The sequence below is a fragment of the Cygnus olor genome, chromosome 2 (assembly GCF_009769625.2).
Source record: "Cygnus olor isolate bCygOlo1 chromosome 2, bCygOlo1.pri.v2, whole genome shotgun sequence".
Taxonomy (NCBI): Eukaryota; Metazoa; Chordata; class Aves; order Anseriformes; family Anatidae; genus Cygnus; species Cygnus olor.
In genome coordinates, this window is record NC_049170.1 from 22,606,191 (window position 1) to 22,625,552 (window position 19,362).

The 19,362-nt window shown below is 38.7% G+C and overlaps 1 protein-coding gene across 3 annotated transcripts in view; it reads left to right on the forward strand.

Annotated features, from left to right (window-relative positions):
* Window positions 1–19,362, forward strand: part of ITGA8 (integrin subunit alpha 8) — a 110,951-nt gene that overhangs the window by 76,553 nt on the left and 15,036 nt on the right. For all 3 annotated transcript variants that reach the window (XM_040549862.1, XM_040549861.1, XM_040549863.1), the window contains exons 25-27: window positions 1,111–1,269; window positions 7,455–7,580; window positions 10,941–11,054. In XM_040549862.1, coding sequence (XP_040405796.1) covers window positions 1,111–1,269; window positions 7,455–7,580; window positions 10,941–11,054 — 399 coding nt within the window. The remainder of the gene's footprint in view (window positions 1–1,110; window positions 1,270–7,454; window positions 7,581–10,940; window positions 11,055–19,362) is intronic.

Below are 19,362 nucleotides of genomic sequence, written 5' to 3' on the forward strand. Positions count from 1 at the left end.
GATAAAAATTTGCATGACATACTAAATGGTAGTGAATCAGATTATGAAATACAAAATATTATTTGTGAATTCCTCATCTTAACACATTTCTCTAAACTGAAAAGTCTCTAACAAATTATCCTATCTCAGCGATTTGAGATGTTTATGGAACAATATATGTGACCTCAAACATATTTAAATAGTTACAGTGATTCAATAGTTACAGTGATTAAAGCCTTTTTCATGGTTTACTGATATCAGCAAAGCATAAAAAAGCCCAAACAGCAACATAAAAACCCTTTACTGAAGAAGGTGTAAGACTAAAAGCGTGTTTTATTTGGTTCCAATTAAAAAACACATTAAAAAAAAAAAAGTTATTTCACATCTCCAGAAACTTTGAGCAAAGCTCCATGTTTTTCTGCTTCTGTTTCTCTTATACACAGTGATAGCACATACCCATTTTTTTAATTTCTGTTATTTCTATCTTTCATACCCAAAGTTTTAATTTCTGTTATTTCTATCTTTATTTATTTTCCCAGAAAAGAATGGTGTCCTGTAATGTTACTTTAGGAAAGCTAATTCCTTTTTTTTTTTTCTTCTTGGGAAATATTAACCGAGAAGTGCTGGAAATAGAGTTCTTAACCACAAAAACTATGTTCTCCTACACCTTCTATTCCTGCACCCTGAAATGTGATTCTTTTGTGTCATGAAGTTTCTCCTATTATTTTCCAGTATTTTCTGTTATGGTTTGTTGTTTATATTTATGCAGTGTATTTTGCTAATGCGTTTTGGTTTGGGTCTTGGTTGGTGGGGGGTTTTTTAGATAATTTGGTAACTTCAGGTCTCTCATATGTATGAAAAAATGGGAAAGGTGATGGCTTTCTTGAATATAGAGTCATACAAAAAAAAAAACCTTGTTCTCCCAGATTTGCCGTAACTAATATCTCAAAGTCCTTTTTCATACCATGCACAGATCTTCCATCAATAGAATTATAATAATCATTTATACATCTTTCCTGAAGTACTTCAGGGCTGTGAACATGAAGAATTTGGAAATGACTAAGTAGTGATTGCTGTGTTTTTAGTTATTATTCACTGCCTTTGAAAGCACTGATAATACTTGTTTCTCAGCTTCACAATATAGGTCCCAGTGCCATCAACAACACAGTTCTCCATGTCGGTTGGCCTGTGTCCAGTCGTGAAGAATTTCTTCTTTACATTCTCCATATTCAGACACATGGACCACTGCACTGTCAGACAAGCTCTCCTATTAATATACTGCAAATAAAGGTAAGTCACCCACTGCTATTTCCATCTCTATGTTTGCTTACTTTTTTCTGCCTACATCTTCACAATAGGATGGAGCTTCTGGGATTTTTTTTCATAATGGCCCTGATATCATTTTCATGAGTAAAAAGCAAGTTAGAGATAGTCCAGTATGTGTCCAGTGTGACAGTTGTGTTGTGTGATATGTGTTTGGTTTCTAAACTCTTCTTATCAGCAGAAAGTTATATATTTTGATTAAGTATTGCAACATTAGATAAAAGATAATTTTTAAATGGAAATTTTAAGTATTTTTATGGAGAGCTTTTTCTAACATGCCTTTGAATAGACGACAGAAAATTCTACTGTTCTCATGGGACCCGGAAAATTCTTGTGCACTAAGGAGTATGTTAATTCAGAAAGTCACCTGTACAGCAGAGCTCAGCAGATGAGTTCCCAAAGGTGGCATAAATCTTCAGTTGAGTCTGGTACAACATAGCACTGGTTTGTTTATCAAAAGGTCTTTGATCTGAACCTGTTAGCAGTGTGGAACATCCTTTATAGCACAATACTGCAATATTATCAGATTGAAAGACATGAAATTCTTACAGCTGTTTAATAGACAGCAGGCAGCCACCAGCTATTGTGCCATTAAGTATTTTTTTAGAGTATTTTGAGTTACAACACAATTTTAGTGTTTTGTTTTGTTTTGCTTTTTTACTCCAACAGTAATATAATTTACAGCTAACCTGCGTGGTGATTTGTTGTTTAGGATTATAGTCTAATTATGGTTAAAAAAGACCTCAGGAGGGCTTTGGTCCAACCTGATCAAGCAGGGTCAGCTGTGAGATCAGACCAGGTTGCTTAGGGTTTTATCCACTCTGATCTTGAAAACATCCAAGGACAGAGACTGCAAAACCTCTGCAGGGTTTTTTTTCAGACATCCAGCCTGAACCTCTCTTGTTTCAACGTACTCCCATTGCCTCTCATCCTCCTCCCATTATGAACCTCTGTGCAGAACCTGGCTCCTTTTTTGTGACAACCTCCTCGTATGTAGCGGTGTGCTTCGGTCCCCCCTGGAGCTGTCTCACCTCTGAGCTGAACAAGCACTGGTCCCTCAGCCTCCCCCTGCAGGACAAGCTCTCCAGCCCCCACCATCCTGGGGGCTCTGCACTGAGCTCATTCCGGTTCATTGATGTCTTTCTTCTGCTGAGTGCTGAGCAGAGGGGCGTGATCGCTTCCCTTGCTGTACTGCCTCTGCTCCTGTTCACATAGCCCAGGCCCTCAGCCCTCCCTGGCTCCTCCTTAGTTTAACCCAGGTCCTCTTCTGCAGAGCTGCTGCATAACCACTCAGTCCCTCAGCATGTATTGCTGCCAGGGGCTACTTCCTTGCACCAACTGTATGATACATATGTTTAATATCACATACTATATTTTGTAGTATGGTTAAGTTCAACATCGTGTGAGACAGTATACTCTGTAAAATTAGAGTCACTTTAGAAGCCTATATAGTTTTTACCTGTCTTAAAATGTTCATGATTTTAAATTTTCAAAGAACATGCTTTGAATATCCTATGAAGTAAACTACCAATTAGGATTCTGCACTGAGTATACTCCAGAAATGAAAATTTTCATGTATTGCCACCTGATAAAAGGACTTAGTCTAAAATTATTTTTATGCCTTAATCAATATTAACTCATTAAAAGTTATATCCATGTGAGCTGCGACAGGCTTTTTTTGGTTTTGTTTGTTTTTGTTTCTGTTTTTGTTATCTACTTGGAAATGGTTCTGTAATTATTTTAATTATACCAACAGAAAGGAAAAAAAAGAAATCCCCAGCCATTTTCTTCATGTTACTCCTAGGTATTGCTTCCTGTTTAAATTGCTTCTCTTTCCATGGATGTGGTTCTTCTGTTACAGCAGAGCTGTACATCTCAGAGTTTGGGGGAGGTGGTACCAAGGGGAAGCCTAGTAGCAGCCTCCTCAGCACACTGTTGATGGGCCAGTGTCTAAAAGCCTGTTTTAAGATCTGTGTTTGTGATGGCAGATCCCACAAGAAGAATTGGGTTTGGCTCAAAGTCAGAAGATTTAGCAAAACACAGCTCTACATATTATCCCATCAAAAACAAGGTATCCAGTTTATTAAGCATAACTGCTTCCAGACACTTCTGGAGTAAACAACACTTCCCGAGTTTAACCAGTAGTCTGCTAAACATCTTGCGGGGTGAGCCACGTTCCAAACACTAAAACTGCTATACGTCGTCTGCATACCAGGAGGGGCTGAGCTCAGTACAGTGGATGAAAGTGGAGACATCTTTCTACTGAAGAGGATTGCTCCCCACCACAGGAGCTACGTGACAAGTCTTTAGCTTACAGAGACAGAAATGCAGAATATACTTATAAGCATATAGAAAAACTGATGTATAACAAAAACATTATGGCTAAATTTTTATGTTTCCCCCAAGGAAGCCAGAGAAGGGTTAGGATTCCACCCTTCCATTTAGTTTCACTAGAGGATGAAAAATGAAATGTGTGATAGGGAACTGAGGATGGAAAAAGTTTCCATTTTGTGTCCGAAACACAACAAGTTTGGAAATAGGTATTTTTTCCACCTATTTTTTTAAAGTGGTGAGGAACAAGAAGAGAGATGCCAAATTTGTATTTGCAAGCCTAGCATCTCAAAGTCACTGCTCGGATCAGGTTGCAAATATATGAAATGCATGCTGCTTTCTGCTTTAAGTTGCAGTGGTTCAGTTAAGAAGCTGAGATGGGAACATCGCTGTCAGGAGGACAGAGCTCCTTGGCGGAATAGTGCCACAGCTCTTAATGACATTTTCAGGCAATGTATTTTTGATGACTTTTTAATATTTTGAGTTTGTTTTTCCTGTCCTATTTGATAAGGATTACATCTGTTACATAAAGAAGACTAAATCTTTGTGAGGCTTGTGTGAACTCTTCTTGTACTAATGAAATACCGGTCCATCTGTCTTAGCAGAAGACAGCCTCAGATGCTCAGTCATTACTGCAAGAATTAAACATCCTTTCCTTGTTTTAGCTTCTCGAAGCACTGAACAGCATGGATGCACAAATTAGGTTTCAAATACTTAAGGCTTGCGTTATGCTTCAGATGGGAAGAGGATGCAGGGGGTTGTGTAAACACGGGATATCTGGCTCAGATTTCCAAATAAGGCTGAGGACACCACATGTCTGGCTGCTCTTGGATTTCAGAACCTAGCTCTCCCAGGGTGCTGGGGTGTTTCCCCTTTCAAATGATTTAGATTGTTCAGTTTCAGTTAAAGCAGTATATTCCTCCCCATTGTTGAATTTATTACCTTGTAGAAAGCTTTCCTTTATGCTCCATTGTTTCATTCACAAAGACACATTTTGCTTGTAAACCTGGGCACACATGGGAAGACTCCTAGTTAGGGGCTTTTCCTGGTCTGTAGCTTATCTTACACTGGGGGTGGTGGTAGTAAAACTACGAATCTTGCAAATGGTGTACAGAGGAGCAAAAGGACTGATCAAAGATACGGAATAGCTGCACTGCACAGAAGTCAGTACCCTAGATGCTTCAGTCTAGAGAGGAGGTGACTGTATACAGATCGGATCTGCAAGGCCAGAAGTGTCAGACCCATGGGTGGGAATTGACTGCTCTTTGCCTGCTCCTGCCCAGGAATGCAGCGTTCACTGCACAGGAACTGCAGCATCAAATGAAGCTCGCGGAGTCGGAGTCAAAGCAAGCAAAGGGAAGTGGTGGTTTGTGCAACAGGTATTAGATGTCTGGAGCTTGTTGCCAGAGGAAGTAGTGGGGGTTAAAAGTTTACATGGTTTTAGGAGGAAACTGGACAAATCTGCAGAAGTCCAGTGAAGATTAATAAATTAACAGAAACTTTATCCACATCAGGAAGTCCCTGAGCTGAAAACTTGTGGAAGCTGCAGTTTTTTTAGGAGAGAATATCATGTATGCATGCCCTGTTCTTACTCTTCCTTCCACATCTGTTCAAAGGCAGGGCTGATGAGAAGGAGGCTCAGCCAGATAGGCCTTTGGCCTGATCCAGTACTTCTGAGATTACGTTTTTTTCCAGGCTAATAGCAAAAAGTAATTTTACGCAGCCTGTGCCTATAAATACCAGAGGGATAGGCCGTGGCTTCCAAATATGACAGACCATACGGGGTGACCAGAAGCCACACCGGAGGTAAGGTACATCCGCTAACGTGACTGGCAGGTGCTAACCTCTGCCAGAGGTGGCGTCTCCTCACGCTGCGGAGCTGTTACCAGTGTGTGTAAGTTCTGGTCCAGAGACGCACATAAAATGTCCTCTTCAGAGCATGTCTGGTAAAATTGCACGTTGCAGCAGAGGCTGGAAAAGGAGGAAAACTAAACTGGCTTTTTGTGTGAGAAGTGAAGAACTGGAGATAGCTGGAAATCTGCTCAAGATGACAAGGCTGAGGATAGGAAAGAGCAGTAAATTTTTTCCTGGTGGGGAAACCAAGAAAATCAATTGTAGTTAAAGAAAAGGAGCAAGAATCCATTTCAAGTAAGGTAATAGTGTGCAAAATATATGGTATATAGAATGGCTACAGACAGTTGTCCAGTTCTGTGCTATTGGCTCAAGACAGATGAAATAATAACTTTAATCTAGTATCTTCAACATGAATATTTAGGGCACTGGAGAAATTCTACTTTTGAACTGTGGCAGGAGACGTGTGTTTTTTCTTAATCACCAAGGGCTGTTTTCTAACCCTAGCTGTAATAATTCGGTACTGAAGATGCTGACACTAGGATCTATGAAAAAAATAAGTGAATGTAAAGATCATCTACTAATCAAATGGATCTACATATGCCTTCATATTGTCTTCGTATATTGAGGGCTTCTTCAAAGGCATGTCATTATATTGTGGTTCTTTTCATTTGTCATCATTAAAGAAGCCCATATATCCTGGTGAAAGAATCCTGGAAAGAGAATTCCCACATGTTATCACATGGAGACAGAGAGATTTACTAGCTATTTAACTGTTCCCTTGTTGCAAAAGACAATGTTAACCTAATTCAGAAAAAAAAAATCTCATTTTTGTTTAAGTGTTTTTCATTAGTTAATTAATTATAGTATCTTCCACTTTGCAGGATGCTTTTGACTGAAGATCTCAGACAATGTCAAAACTGTTCTCTCTTTTGCGTCACAATTTTAATCATTTGAATGGTACAGATTTTCCAAATCAAGTACAACACAGTATTAGTTTATGGAAGGTTTTCTGTGTCTGTGCCTGTTCTCATCCCCTCAGTGCTACAATATTTCTTATAATTACTAACATTTTCTTCAGTAATTTAAAATATTTTGTGCTCAGAGGTTAAAGAAACTAGTAAGATGGATCTGACATAGCTGTTTCTAGTCTGAGGCCCATTATGAATAGTGGTGTCTGCGTTTAGGTGAGTTTCTTTGAGATCTTTTTGCAGACTTCCACGTACATTTTATTTGATTCAACATAACAGGATTGTCATAAATTAGTATTTATCTTTCTCTCTGTAGAAATTTGAGTTCTCAAGCATTCTCTGAAGCTTCTTGAAAGAAGCTACAAATGCTTTGTATATAAATTAAAGACAAAATGGCAACAGTAGAAATAGGTTTTAATCAGAGATTGAAAATCCAAGAAGATAAAGGTGAAGAGGATGCATTTTAATGAGTTTAAGAATGAACAAACTGTTGCATTATACAAAGTTAAGTTGTTACCCCAAAAAAAAATTCTTCAACAAACAATGATTAAAAACTGTGTTGCTAGAATTCAGATTTCCTTTTTTTCTGTTACTTTCTAATGCTGGTAAAATCATTATATTCCAATAGCCAGCTTCTGATCTGAGCTAATGACCAGATTTCAGTGCAGCAACTTCAAATTTATCCTGTTATAGAGATCAGAATCCAGTCCCAAGCACCTAAGAAAAATAAGTACAGCAATGACTCCAGTAAAAATAGATTGGAAAAAAATGTTACCTACTGTAATTCCTATAACCAGGCAATATCTAGCTGTGCTATTACTAGTCATACTCCTAGTTGAAGACAGTATACTCTCATGGCTGAGTTGTTAAACTGGAAAAAAAAAAGAAAAAAAAAAAACAATGTTAATCCAAAATTCAAGACCTCTGAGAAGGGAACAGATCTGTTAGATTCATCGTGTGATACATCATTACCATTTGCTTTTTTGTTTCTCTTTGCAGTTTGCTATTCCACAAGACACTCCTGAACTTGCTGCTTTTTTGTATAATTCCACAATTTCTCATTATATCAGGAGAAGGGAGGTCACAGTTGCAGAACCTTACAGGAGAAACTCTGCAAAAATATTGGTGAGTTAACTAAAATCTATAAACTGGGACTATGTATGCAGTATAATCAAAGTGGCTATCAGTTTGACTGCAATTTATTTACAGGTTTGTAAATACTAAGTAATTTTTATCCTCTTATTGTAAAATATTGTTTACTACATATCACTGTGCCACAGGCTGGAGATTTTGTTTGGCAGTTTTTTACATTAAAGATCATGCATACCAAATTCCTAGCTGTGCTACTTCTGGCTGCATGCACACAGATGGACCTTTGTGGTCATGCAATGACACACTTATCACAGGGAGGTTCAGTACAAATTTAGAGAATAGGCCCCTGTTCCAGGAATGAAATTTCAGATTCTGACTTCTGAAATGTAAGTCTTTCCTTGTTAACTTGGCTCCTGGTGTTCTGGCTCTTTCATAAACAATAGCTCATGCTTAAAATTAATGTTTTCATGGAAAGTAACAGCTCTGACATACTTTGGAGTATATTTGATTCTGTCAGTAAGTATATGTATACTTGGAAAGGTAGGACTTTCCCTTTCGAGTGCCACAAGCAAGGCAGATGGGACAGGTTACCGCGTTTTTAACATTCCAACTAATGCTCCAAAGCAGCTGAGGTGCTTAAAATTATGAGCAAGAGCAAAGATCTCTCTCCTATCTAGCCCAGGAAAATAGTTCTGATTAGTTGGTCTGGTACCTGAGTATTTCTACTTGTCTGTATTTTCAGAAGGGTTTTCTTTTTTTCCATTCCTGAATTCCATGTTCAATCTCAAGGATACTTAAGCACTATAGGCATCAGCTCGCCATGCCCAGAGGCTGTGTTCAAAGTTGATGACCTTGAGGTCAGTCGTGGGATTCATGTGGTCAGTGCTTGCCATTTATTTTTATGAACCTCGGGCAGTTTCTTTCATGCAGTCCATTCTGTTATTAAGCCGTTTGCTGCAGGCTCATTTTTGAATTCCTTGACATCACCAGAATTTGGTAGGAAGAGAAGCACCTCACTGACCTAAGTATTCTGGAGTAATAGAATAATTATGCTGCTTCCGAAGGTTAATTTGGCAATTTTTGTAACAGGAAAAAGATAGAATCTGAAAGTAATGAATACCATAATGTTATTAAGTACAAAATCACAGATGAACCCATTTGAAACAATAATCACTGCTGATGCCTATGTAATTCTTACATTAACCTAGTAGCCTGGGAAGAATCTGATTCCACTGGGGCTGAAGGAAAAATGCCTAGGCTTTCAAAGACATACCAGTCAATACCACAGAACATTTAATCCATTCTTCAGTAATACCTTAATTGTCAGTTGTCTTTCTCAGTGATTAGGCTTGTATGCTGCCAGCATAGAAATCACTGCAGCAACTGTGAATGGTTAACCAAGATCATAAGTATGTACTGTGTCTGTATTACTCAGTTTAAAATATGAAGCAGAGATTTTTCAGCTGCTTGATGTAGACAGAAACTGTTTAGCTGAGTACATCGGAATACAAAATTGGCACATGTGATGAGCAGTTTTAGAGTACAATATGCTTTAGATAAGCATAAATTGAGATAGGATTGGGTACAGTGCCTACCAATGGAAATATAGCAGGGTTTTTTCAGGATGGGCATACAAAAGTAAGCAAATCAGTATGTTCAGTTAGAAACTAGTCCCAATTCCACATCTTCATTGCATACTAGAAGTCCAAAATATATTTTTTCTTAATTTTGAGTCATTGAGAGATTATGGAAAGCAAATGTTGCTGCTGAAAATGCCTAATTGGCTAAAGGTAATTTTTGATCAAAATTTTATATTCTTTCTTCAGAAATTTTAAATTATTTTCATTTTCATCAAAACATTTTCACAGAAAGGAAAAATATTCTGAGAACCTCTTATTGTATTTATAATGTTTATTAAACATTTGTTTTCTCTTCCTTTAGTTCTAATGTTAAAGTATTCTGAAAATCACTATGGGCTAAATGCATTACTTAGAAAAAATAGAAATATGTGTTCAGGTCCTAAAATGTCAGCCAAAAGTAGGCTTTTTGCATACTAATGATTTATTTTGTTAATATGTGGTTTTGGCCACTATGATTAATGAATACAGCTCTCCTCCTTCCTGCAAGATAAATAAATCTGGATGGAGGATGTTTAAATATGAAAAGCCAAATAAACGGATACTCTGAAATCCTCATTTTAAAAAAAAAAAAAAAATCGTAGTTTGCAAGTTCCAGTTTCATTTTCAGGCACATTTAGACAAGGGTGCTTAAGCATGCAGCTTCTATTTAACTTGTAATAAGGTAGAAATCTGCAGGGAAAGCTGTCCATAAAGAAATAGGATTCCTTAAGGGTGTTTTCACATCTATTACATCCATCATCATCTCAGTTTCTGAAGTATGGGCTTTGCAGCACAGCCATTCTTACTCCCCTGAGGGAATGTACATGTGAGAACTCAGCTTTGCTATCAAGGTCACAAGATCTTCTGGCATAAGTGTTAGTGAGGTATCTGTAAGAGAGGTAATGTATGCTTTGTTATAAAAATATGAATTAATTAAAACCTTAGTCTTCCTCTTGAATTAAACCAAACTTTTGGTGTAAACACCATTTGTATATATACAGCTATACTTTTTTTTTTTCAAACCCTGACACACTTTAATCATTTTTTCTGTGAGATCTGCCTTCCTTTCTATACCCCAAACAACCCCATCATTTCTGTGGTTTCCCCATGATACTCTGCTCATTCCCTCCAGTGGCTTCCAGTCAGTTTCTAACAATTTTTGTGACATTCTTCTGGCAGACTTTAACACGGTATATAGTTTTGAGTTGCATTACTTGGCTTTTGCCTTCCGTCCTGTGTATAAGCCAGAATCACTGCTCATCAGGAATGTTTCACGGACCACAAGTTTCAAGTAGAGCAACTAATGAATCTCAGCAAACGTTCTGGCTGCTATAATGTAAATAGCGGTAAGAAAACTGGGAGAGTTGGAAGAGGGGAAAGATTTAAGAACATAAATATAGGCTTCAGGCATAGAGAACAGAAAAGTATGTGTTGAAATGACAAAATGACTGACAGATAGAGACAAAGCAAATGCTTCATGCTTGATAAGTACCCAGCCATTTTAAGAGTTCTTCAAACTAAATTGGTGAAAGTTATTGCTTTCATTTTCAGTACTACAGTAGCTGGTTGTATTCACTGGTGGTGCAAAAAGAATCTCTGTCTTGGTTTATATTCTCACAATCACTCATGAGGTATCTCATATGTATTAGATAAAATTATTGGTTTCTTAACTCTTAAAGGGAAGGTTGATTGGTTTTGATAATTCTGAGCATTTGAAAGTGATTTCTTACATTTTTAAAGCATATGTATGACTTCCCATTTTTTTTGTACACAGAACTGTACAAATGTGAAGTGTATCCTAATTTCCTGCAATGTGGGACAACTGGAAAGAGGGAAGAGCGCAGCACTAAAAATCAGGTCCCGGCTATGGGCCCAAACTTTCCTGCAGGTAATGCAAACAAAATTTTTTCTATACACACGTATCCCTGCATCTTTTGCTTGACCAGATATTTAAGAATATAAATGATGAAATTAAATGGGCCAAAAGCAAACCCTTTTATGTTATCACTTTCTTTGAAGGTTGCATCTCACTAGTTCATGTCATATGCATGCTGCTTTTCCTTCTCTCACTGTCAGTCCCTCTCAAACTCATGTCCTGAATCTTTCCCTGAAAATTCTACAATGATTTTTAAACACCTTTCCTGTTTTTCTTTCTGCTTTCTGCTTTGCTCGTATCTTTCCTGGTGAAAGATCTGTCTTGGAACCAAACAGTAGACGGTGTACGCTGTGTCCAGTTTACAAATAAATTGTTATTGTCTGTTAATCTAGGGTAATACGTATCAAGCTCATATGTCGTACAACACTCAAGTAGAGATGACGTGTGATTTACCACTAAAAAGAAAGGCAGTGCATGGAAAGAATGAACAACTTTCTGCAAATTCTTGCATTTCCAACTTCACCTATTCTCAGAGTTGTATTTACAGTGCCTAGGGCAGTGGGATTGCATTGTGAGCTGGTACCTTGTAGCTGGCCATGTGTCTTTAGTACTACATGGATGGTTGTTATGGACTTGCCTCTTTTTACAGTAGTGTTTTCCAAAAGATCATTTTGAGGGAATCCTCTCTATTAATTACATGTACGTTACTGAAAATATAAACATAGTACATCTTGTCTTTGGATATCAAAAAATCCCACAGTATATATTGAGATCTGAAATGTAAAACTTTCCAGACGTATGTTGCTGTAGTGCTTCTCTGAAGGATCTGTTTTTCTGAGAGATAACTTTTTTAAGCACTCTGCATGAGAGATTGGTAAGACTATCAGCACTCTGGATGAATACCTTTAACAGTACACTGAGAAATTTAAATTAAGATCACTGTTAACTAGGAAATAACTGCGGATCCTATCCTGATCAAACGGGTCAATTATCACTTTCCTTCTTCAAGGAATTTCAAATCTCCTGGTCTTTCTACCTGGAACCAGCCTTCCTGTGTTCCCCATAGCTGTGGGAGAAGAATGGTTTATCCCCACAGTGCCTCTTACCCTAGCGGGAGAAAAATGGAGAATGCTCAGTTTACAATGGGAGCTTTAAATTGAGCTCTTCATACCTTTTAAGTTAATTTCTTCTATTCCTCAAATGTGAAGGTAGATAAAAGAAATTCTTCCCCGTTTAACTTGCTTCCCTAGAGAAACAAGAGAGCAGGTGGGATCTTAGCAGACTGGCTAGTCCCTGTTAAATTCAGTTAAGAGCTTAGCTCAGCTACTTCACTGTCCCTAATACAAAGAGACAGACAGAGAGGCAAAGAAATTATCCATGTCTACAACCATGTATGATAATTTTGACCACTGCTGTGTCCAAGCAATGTCACCAGTGAACCTTCCCCATCTTTCTCACCAAACAAAAGATAGAGCTTAGCTGCCTTAGCTACAGTACTGGGAACAAGATAAGTCACGTTTGGGATTCCATCAAGTCTTTCTCTTCATCATTCTGCTGGTGAAATCTAACTGTGCAAGGACCAAAGCCTTGTCTTGTTACAAAAACAAAACAAAACAAACAACAACAAAAAAAAACAACCAAAAAAAACCCACAAACTATAAATGAACCCCCTTGCACAGATCCTAGACACCAGTTTTCTAGGGTATTTACAGCTCTTTCAGTGGGAGTTAGTCTCATAAATGTTTTTCTGAGTCCAGTTTAGTATGTAGCAAAAAATAACTATAAGAGATTAAAGCTAAACAAATTTAATGAGAAACAGAGGGCAGTTCTCTGAGATTTTGTTTGTGACCGAGGATCTGTAACAGTTGGAAGAAACTAGCTACAAAAGACTAGGTGTCTCCTAATCAAGACAGAATCTTTTTCTACAGTATAAGCTAAAGAGCTTATATTAAAAAAGCTTAAATATAAGCTTTTTCTAGATGATAAACCTAACTTAGGCTCAGAAGAAGGATAACTGAATGAAATTTAGTGGCATGATTAATACAGGAGCAGGAGGACTCATCTTACCCAATTTTAGTCATCTGAAAGTTACATGCCAAAGGTGGTTTTCTAACTCTAGTCAGTGGCAAGACAGGGAGGTGTCTTCAGAGGATGTTTTGTCCATCTGATTTTAAACACCCTCTGCCCTCCTGATCTGGATGGTGGAGAAGGGCCACAGCTCTGCTTTGGGACACAGGTGTGTGCAAACACACAGGCAGTGCCAGTGAGGATGCTGTGGTCCCTTTAGCTCCTCCTTCTCCCCTAATAAATCCTTCTTGCTATGACTGTATCCCCCTCCACTTAGTGAGCTTGAGGCAGAGGTGGATCCTGCCCCAGCCTGTGGGCAGGGGCTGGAATGAGCCATCCTGTAGGCTCCCTGGGTGCTGAGACCCCATGACAAACACTCCTGCAAGTATACCTTTTAGTACTGCACTGTCCTTACATACCCTTGCTATCAAACAAGGGTTTTTTTATGGACTTTGAGGATTTTGCCTTTTATCTATATCCTTCAGAAGCATTTCTGTTTCCTTCAGATAGTAGCTTACATGCTTTATAAAAGAAAGACTCACAGAAAACTCCACTTAAAGCAGCAGGAATTTTTTTCCACATAAAAACAGTAGTCACCAGAGAACTGTTGCATCTTCCCATATATGTCTAAAAAGCTGCCAGAATAACATGACCCCTGCTTCACATGCAAACATATATTGAGAAGAGAGAGAAAGCAAGTAGTGTGATGGGATCTGGTTGCCTTCCTCCCACTCACCTCCAAACAGTTTGCTTTCTCAAAGCCCCTTTTAAAAAGAACAGTTATACAGCCATCACCATAAAAGATGATAGAGCATAATTAGTTGCCTAAAAAGGGCATCTTTTGCTTTTAGTAAGCCTGTAAACTTTGAGTTCCTAAGGTCATCCCAGAAGTAAGGTAAGGTACACCTAAAAAAACTACTGCTGTTAGCATGGCTGAAATCTGCAGATTCAAACTGAGGATTAAAATACAGTCAAAATAATGAGGATGTGATGGTTCTGAACCAGGACACAGCATTCAAGGGACAGACTGAACCCCACACTAATGTTTTTGTACAGAAACTGAGAGGAAAAATTGCTCTCTCTACAGCAACATCCCAAACTCTTTTGCACATGCACTTAATGTGCAGAATTTCATATGCCAAAGCAAGCAGGATGATGGTGTCGTGCAACATTCCTCAACTGTGTTATAATCTAAATGAAGATATGATGATCTGCAGAAGAAATTCTTTGTGCTCATTACAGTTGAGCACAAACTGTCAGTATGCATTTTCTCCTCATAGATATGCTAATGTCTCCTTATAGATACTCTAATGCAAACCCGATAAAAATTCAATGTGATTGGTTAAAGGTAGGATGAAGTAATTCATGTTTCTCATCAGAGGTCTATGGATGAGCCTGTGTATTTTGTTGCCACAACAGACCAGCCCTGCATTGAGTGACTGCTTCCTTTTCCACTTAGTTTAACTGTCAACAGCTGACCCCCTTTGCCTCTTGACAGTTGCAATTTGTCACCTTAAAACCCAAACGCCCATAACAAATAACAGCTAAATGACGTGCAATGATTAGACATGTTTAAGTAAACAAAAGGAGCCCAAATTTCTCAACCAGCCAACAAAGATAGAGACAGACGTTGTGCAAAAGCCAAGAAGAATCACAGACTTTTTTTGGATTAACTTCAAAGCCTGGCTGTAAATGTGAACCCTCTCCTAATGCTGACTTTGGGATTCAGACTTGCTGATCTAGCAAATAGTAGCCTGATTCATGCAAAAGAGAAACAACCTTACATGGCCACGTTACGTTGTGTGCTGTTAGGGCTCTATTATGTCTCCACTTGTCTAATCGTGGTATTTCTGAGTCATCAGAGGGAGATCCAAGGGGATCTTGCCCAGTGTTCTTTGAACTCTGATGGCTATTTCTAAATATAATACCGAGGAGCGGGGTAGTAAAACATCAGTTCTGAAAATATATTTCTAAATGATGAATCTGTGCCATCTGTCTGATGTGTGACTTCCTTCCAGTCCCCAAGCTCTTCGGACACTTACAGCCCTGTGGGAAGTAGGACTCAGCTCATTCTTGACTGTTTTTTCAGCCTGTATTGAAAGTTCCTCACAATGATGAAAATCTCCTTCTGGGGAGCCTGAGGAGACAGTAAGATAAAAAACAACAAACACAGAAGGTGTGCAAGGTTCCCAAGAGGTTTCAAGTTTATTTGATTTCTTTCTGCAATTGAATGTAATTGTGTTGTTTCTCTCTTGGCTTTTACACAAATCCAGATATTTGAATGTGGCACCCCTGCCTACGTGAGCTTTAATAGCTAGAAGGGAGAGAAATTTAGTTTTAATCTGAGAAAGCTCAAAAGCAACAGAAATATGGCAGCCAGTCTGTAAGCAGGTGCTCCCTTAAAATGCAAATCCATGTTTTGGCTTCTCTACAAAATACTCATCTTTTCAGTGTTTCTGAACATGCACTGCTCCAATTTCTTAGATCTTTAGATGCCTAAATATGGAAATAGTAAAGACAATCAGTGCTGTGACACCCACATCTTAACTGCCTGGCTCCAGGCTGGAATCCAAAACCTGAAGCTTTTTAGTATGTAGGGTCCCAGTACAGCATACAGAGACAATCTGGTACCTCAGAGAAACAAACAGACCTGCATTAACCATCAGGGTGGTGCTCTCCTTCATCAGGAGGGCAGGCAGGAACATCAGGATTAGGCAGGAGTATTTCCACCCTTTCAGAATGCAAATCCAAAAATCACTCACAAGGGGAAATAACCTACAACATTACTTGAAAGACTTAAGGAAGACTTTGTTTATTCAAAATTCAGTCACAAGATTTAGAGCTGGCAGTCTAATGGTCAGAGAATTCATGATTGGAAGATGTGAATTCAGTTTCCTCCTTAGGTTGAGAAACCTCACATCCCTTCTTTTATAGGATGATGGTGTTCCCTGCTGCTCAGGAAGCACATTTAGACACAAAAAGAAATCCATTGATCTGGAAGAGCACAGGAAAGGAAAAAGAGCCTGATGGAGTACCGTGGTATTTGGGGCCATCAGCTAGAAGTCCTTCCAGTACTCTCACCTCCCTTTGCCTTCATTGCCTACACCTGGAGCTGTCATCACTGTTAGGGTGTATGCTCTAGGTGTACTTCCTTAATGAGAAAATTTGTTGAGAATCTCCATATTTTACTACTGGTAAACTCAGAAACTCTTCTTAGTGTGGCAGAAGGTAAGCCAGGTAGTGGTTTTGGGACACGAAGTCAATTTAACTGCACAAAGACCATTGGAGGCAGAATGCAGATAAGCAGTGCAGTGGAGCCACACAGACTGTCCTTTCCATGGCACGTGTGGTGTTTGCAGAGGCTTGAAAATCAGAGCAGAGGTGAACTGGTGGAGGTGGCCCAAGACAGGAGACAGATCTACCTCTTATATAGGCTTCTTTATCGAATCACTTTTTTCCATCTCCTCTTTCCTATGGGAGGAATTACTCCATCCGCAAAAGAGATATGACCCCAAGGAACAGTAATTTCTATCCTCAGCATCCCCCAGTGTAGAACCTCTACCTGTGCCCAGTGGAACACGTCTCAGTCAAGGGAAGCTTACAGAAGTGTTTTCTGAAGTATAACTGCAGCCAGCCTAAATTCCCTGTCAGTGGATAGAAGCAATGCACCAGGCTACACAGAAAGTTTTCCTACAGGGAGGCAATAGACAAATTAGTGAGAGAGATCTTGGTCTCTTGATAATTGCCATGGAAGTTTAAGTAGATTATTTTAATTCAGACTGAGGACTGAAAGCCATAAATTTGATGCACTGCCCTTCAAGCCACATATAAAAACAAAAGGAGGAAATTGTCAGAGAAATTTGCCCTTACGTCAAGCAACTGTTGTTATTTGAAGAAACAAAATAAGTAAAAAGGAAAACTGCGTGTGGCCAAAAATGCCATATTATACTGGATTTGATTGTTTATGTGGAATGAAGGCTAGAAAGAAAGAGCCTTTGGCATTGGGCTGGGCCAGCTGGAAGTTCTTTTGGGTGTAGGCTAGTTTTGTTTTCATTCATTGTTACTTAAAATAATGTCAAAATATTAACAAAGCAGAACATGAGGATCTTGATAGATGTGCTGAAGTGTGCATAAAGTTAGGTGAATGGAAAAACAAACATCTTAAACTGATAACCATTAAAATCTATGTCAAAGTGATCTGAAATCCCAGGAAGTATCTGCATCTATCAATTAATTTGAAATAGTCTATTTCAATGAATGTAGAAGATACAATATGTCAAGTGTAAGAGATTAAAGGTAGAGATGAGGATGTGTTGATTTTCAGAGGAGATGTATTGTCTCTGTTCAAAAGATATATTCGCATGAACATACCATTTTAGTACAAACAGCACAAGTACTTTTTGACTTTTTGAATCATAGACACGCTTTTTAATGAATTAATAGAAGAACAAATAGTTGCATGACCTCTACTCTCAGCATTTATGTAAGCTACTCTTTACTGGAGTAAAAAAAGTTTTTTGGAGGTGTGGGTCAAAGAAAGCAAGTTAACGAATTCCCAAAGTATATATTTAAAAGGAAACACAATATTGCTTACTGTCTCCTCTCTAAAATGTGCCAGACTCCAGTGGACACGAAGGGAAACAGGTTTTAATCAGCAGAGCCAATGTTGTTACCACAGCACCGAACTCTGTATGCAAGAGATAACAGTTTCTGGGGGAGAATTCCACCGCAACTTGCTGTAGAGAAAGTACGTGCCCTTCAGCTAGAGTGACTTCACTAGACTACATCTAACCAGAAGGAGAGTATTTTGGAGTATTGTTGAACAACGCTGCCTAGAGGCAGTGGAACAAAGTCATTCTGGGGAGTCTCTCTACTAGGAAACTCTTCAAACCTGCAGAAAATCGAAGACCCGTCAGACACCTTTAAGCTGCTGGAAGTGCTATTTCTCTTCCCTTCAGTCTAGACCAGATTTACCCTCTGCATTTTAGTCTGCCCTCTAAGATGCCTCTGTACACTTTAAAGATGCTTTTTGGAGACTTTGGGTCTTTGCCTAAGCTCCCTGCAGGAACCGCCAGCATTCAACTGGAGCTTGGAGAACTCTCCTTTAAATTGTCCAGGAGTTTCCAGCACTCCCCACGTTATTTCTGTTTGTCTCAATAGCACTCAGGCAAAGAGCTGTCTCAGCGATGCGTACGAGAGCAGGCTCTGCCATGATGGGAGCTTCAGAAGGCCCAAGTAGCCAGGGCTGGGCACCCACTGTTGGCCATTAGGCGCCGACATTCAGAGACTAAATTCCTTCTTCCCTTTCCTCTGAGCCGTAATGAAGCCCTCAGCTGAATTGCAAACCACAGGTCCTGCTGCTTCCAGTAAACACTGAATATTTAAATATACGCTGTTTAAAAAATGGTGTGGTAAAGAAATGCAGTTTCTCACAAATGACTTGAAAATTATAAACAGCACAGTAAGAGAGACAGCTGCCTGTATCTCCAAGGTGTTGGAACAAGTAAAATCCTGTTTCCAGTTGATGCTGACCACAGTCATTGTTATAAAGCTCTTTGCCACAAACACACATTTCTGTGAACACAGGAAAATCCCCTCTAGTCTTTTATATTGCTTTACAGCAATGGAGATGTGCAGCATTTCCAAGGGCCTAATGATGGGTTGAGAACACTTAATAGCTGTGGGTACAACCCCAGGTTATTAACCCCAGTGAAGCATTAATCCACAGGAAATATTCTCCTCTGTTGTTCTTATTGCTGATATAAGCTGAAAATTAAATAAGCCATGTATAGTAGGTGGAAGGATTTATTTTTCTATGGGCACTGCATTTCTTTATAGGATATTTCAAGGGACTTAATGCCTTCACTGTACCTTTGTTTAATACCTACTTCTTCAATAATGTAACATATCTTACCTATCCATTACAATTACTTTTATAAATCATATAAATCATAGCCAGAATCCTGCTTAATATGAATGCTTACAATTGAAAACATGACTTTTTTTCAGGCAGAGAGAGTTCTGGAATTATAAATGCAAATTATTGCACAATTACAGAAACATTCTGGGGCTGCATATGAGAAGTCAGTGCTTGGACTCTCACAGAAAAATGAAGAACGGCTTGAGTCTGAAAATGGAAAATAATTAATGTGGTAAAGAAAAAAATATTTTTCTGAAGACCATCTCATAGATGTTAAGCACCATGAAAGAGTATAAAAATTATTTATTTGCTAAGTCTAATATTAAGTCAGTG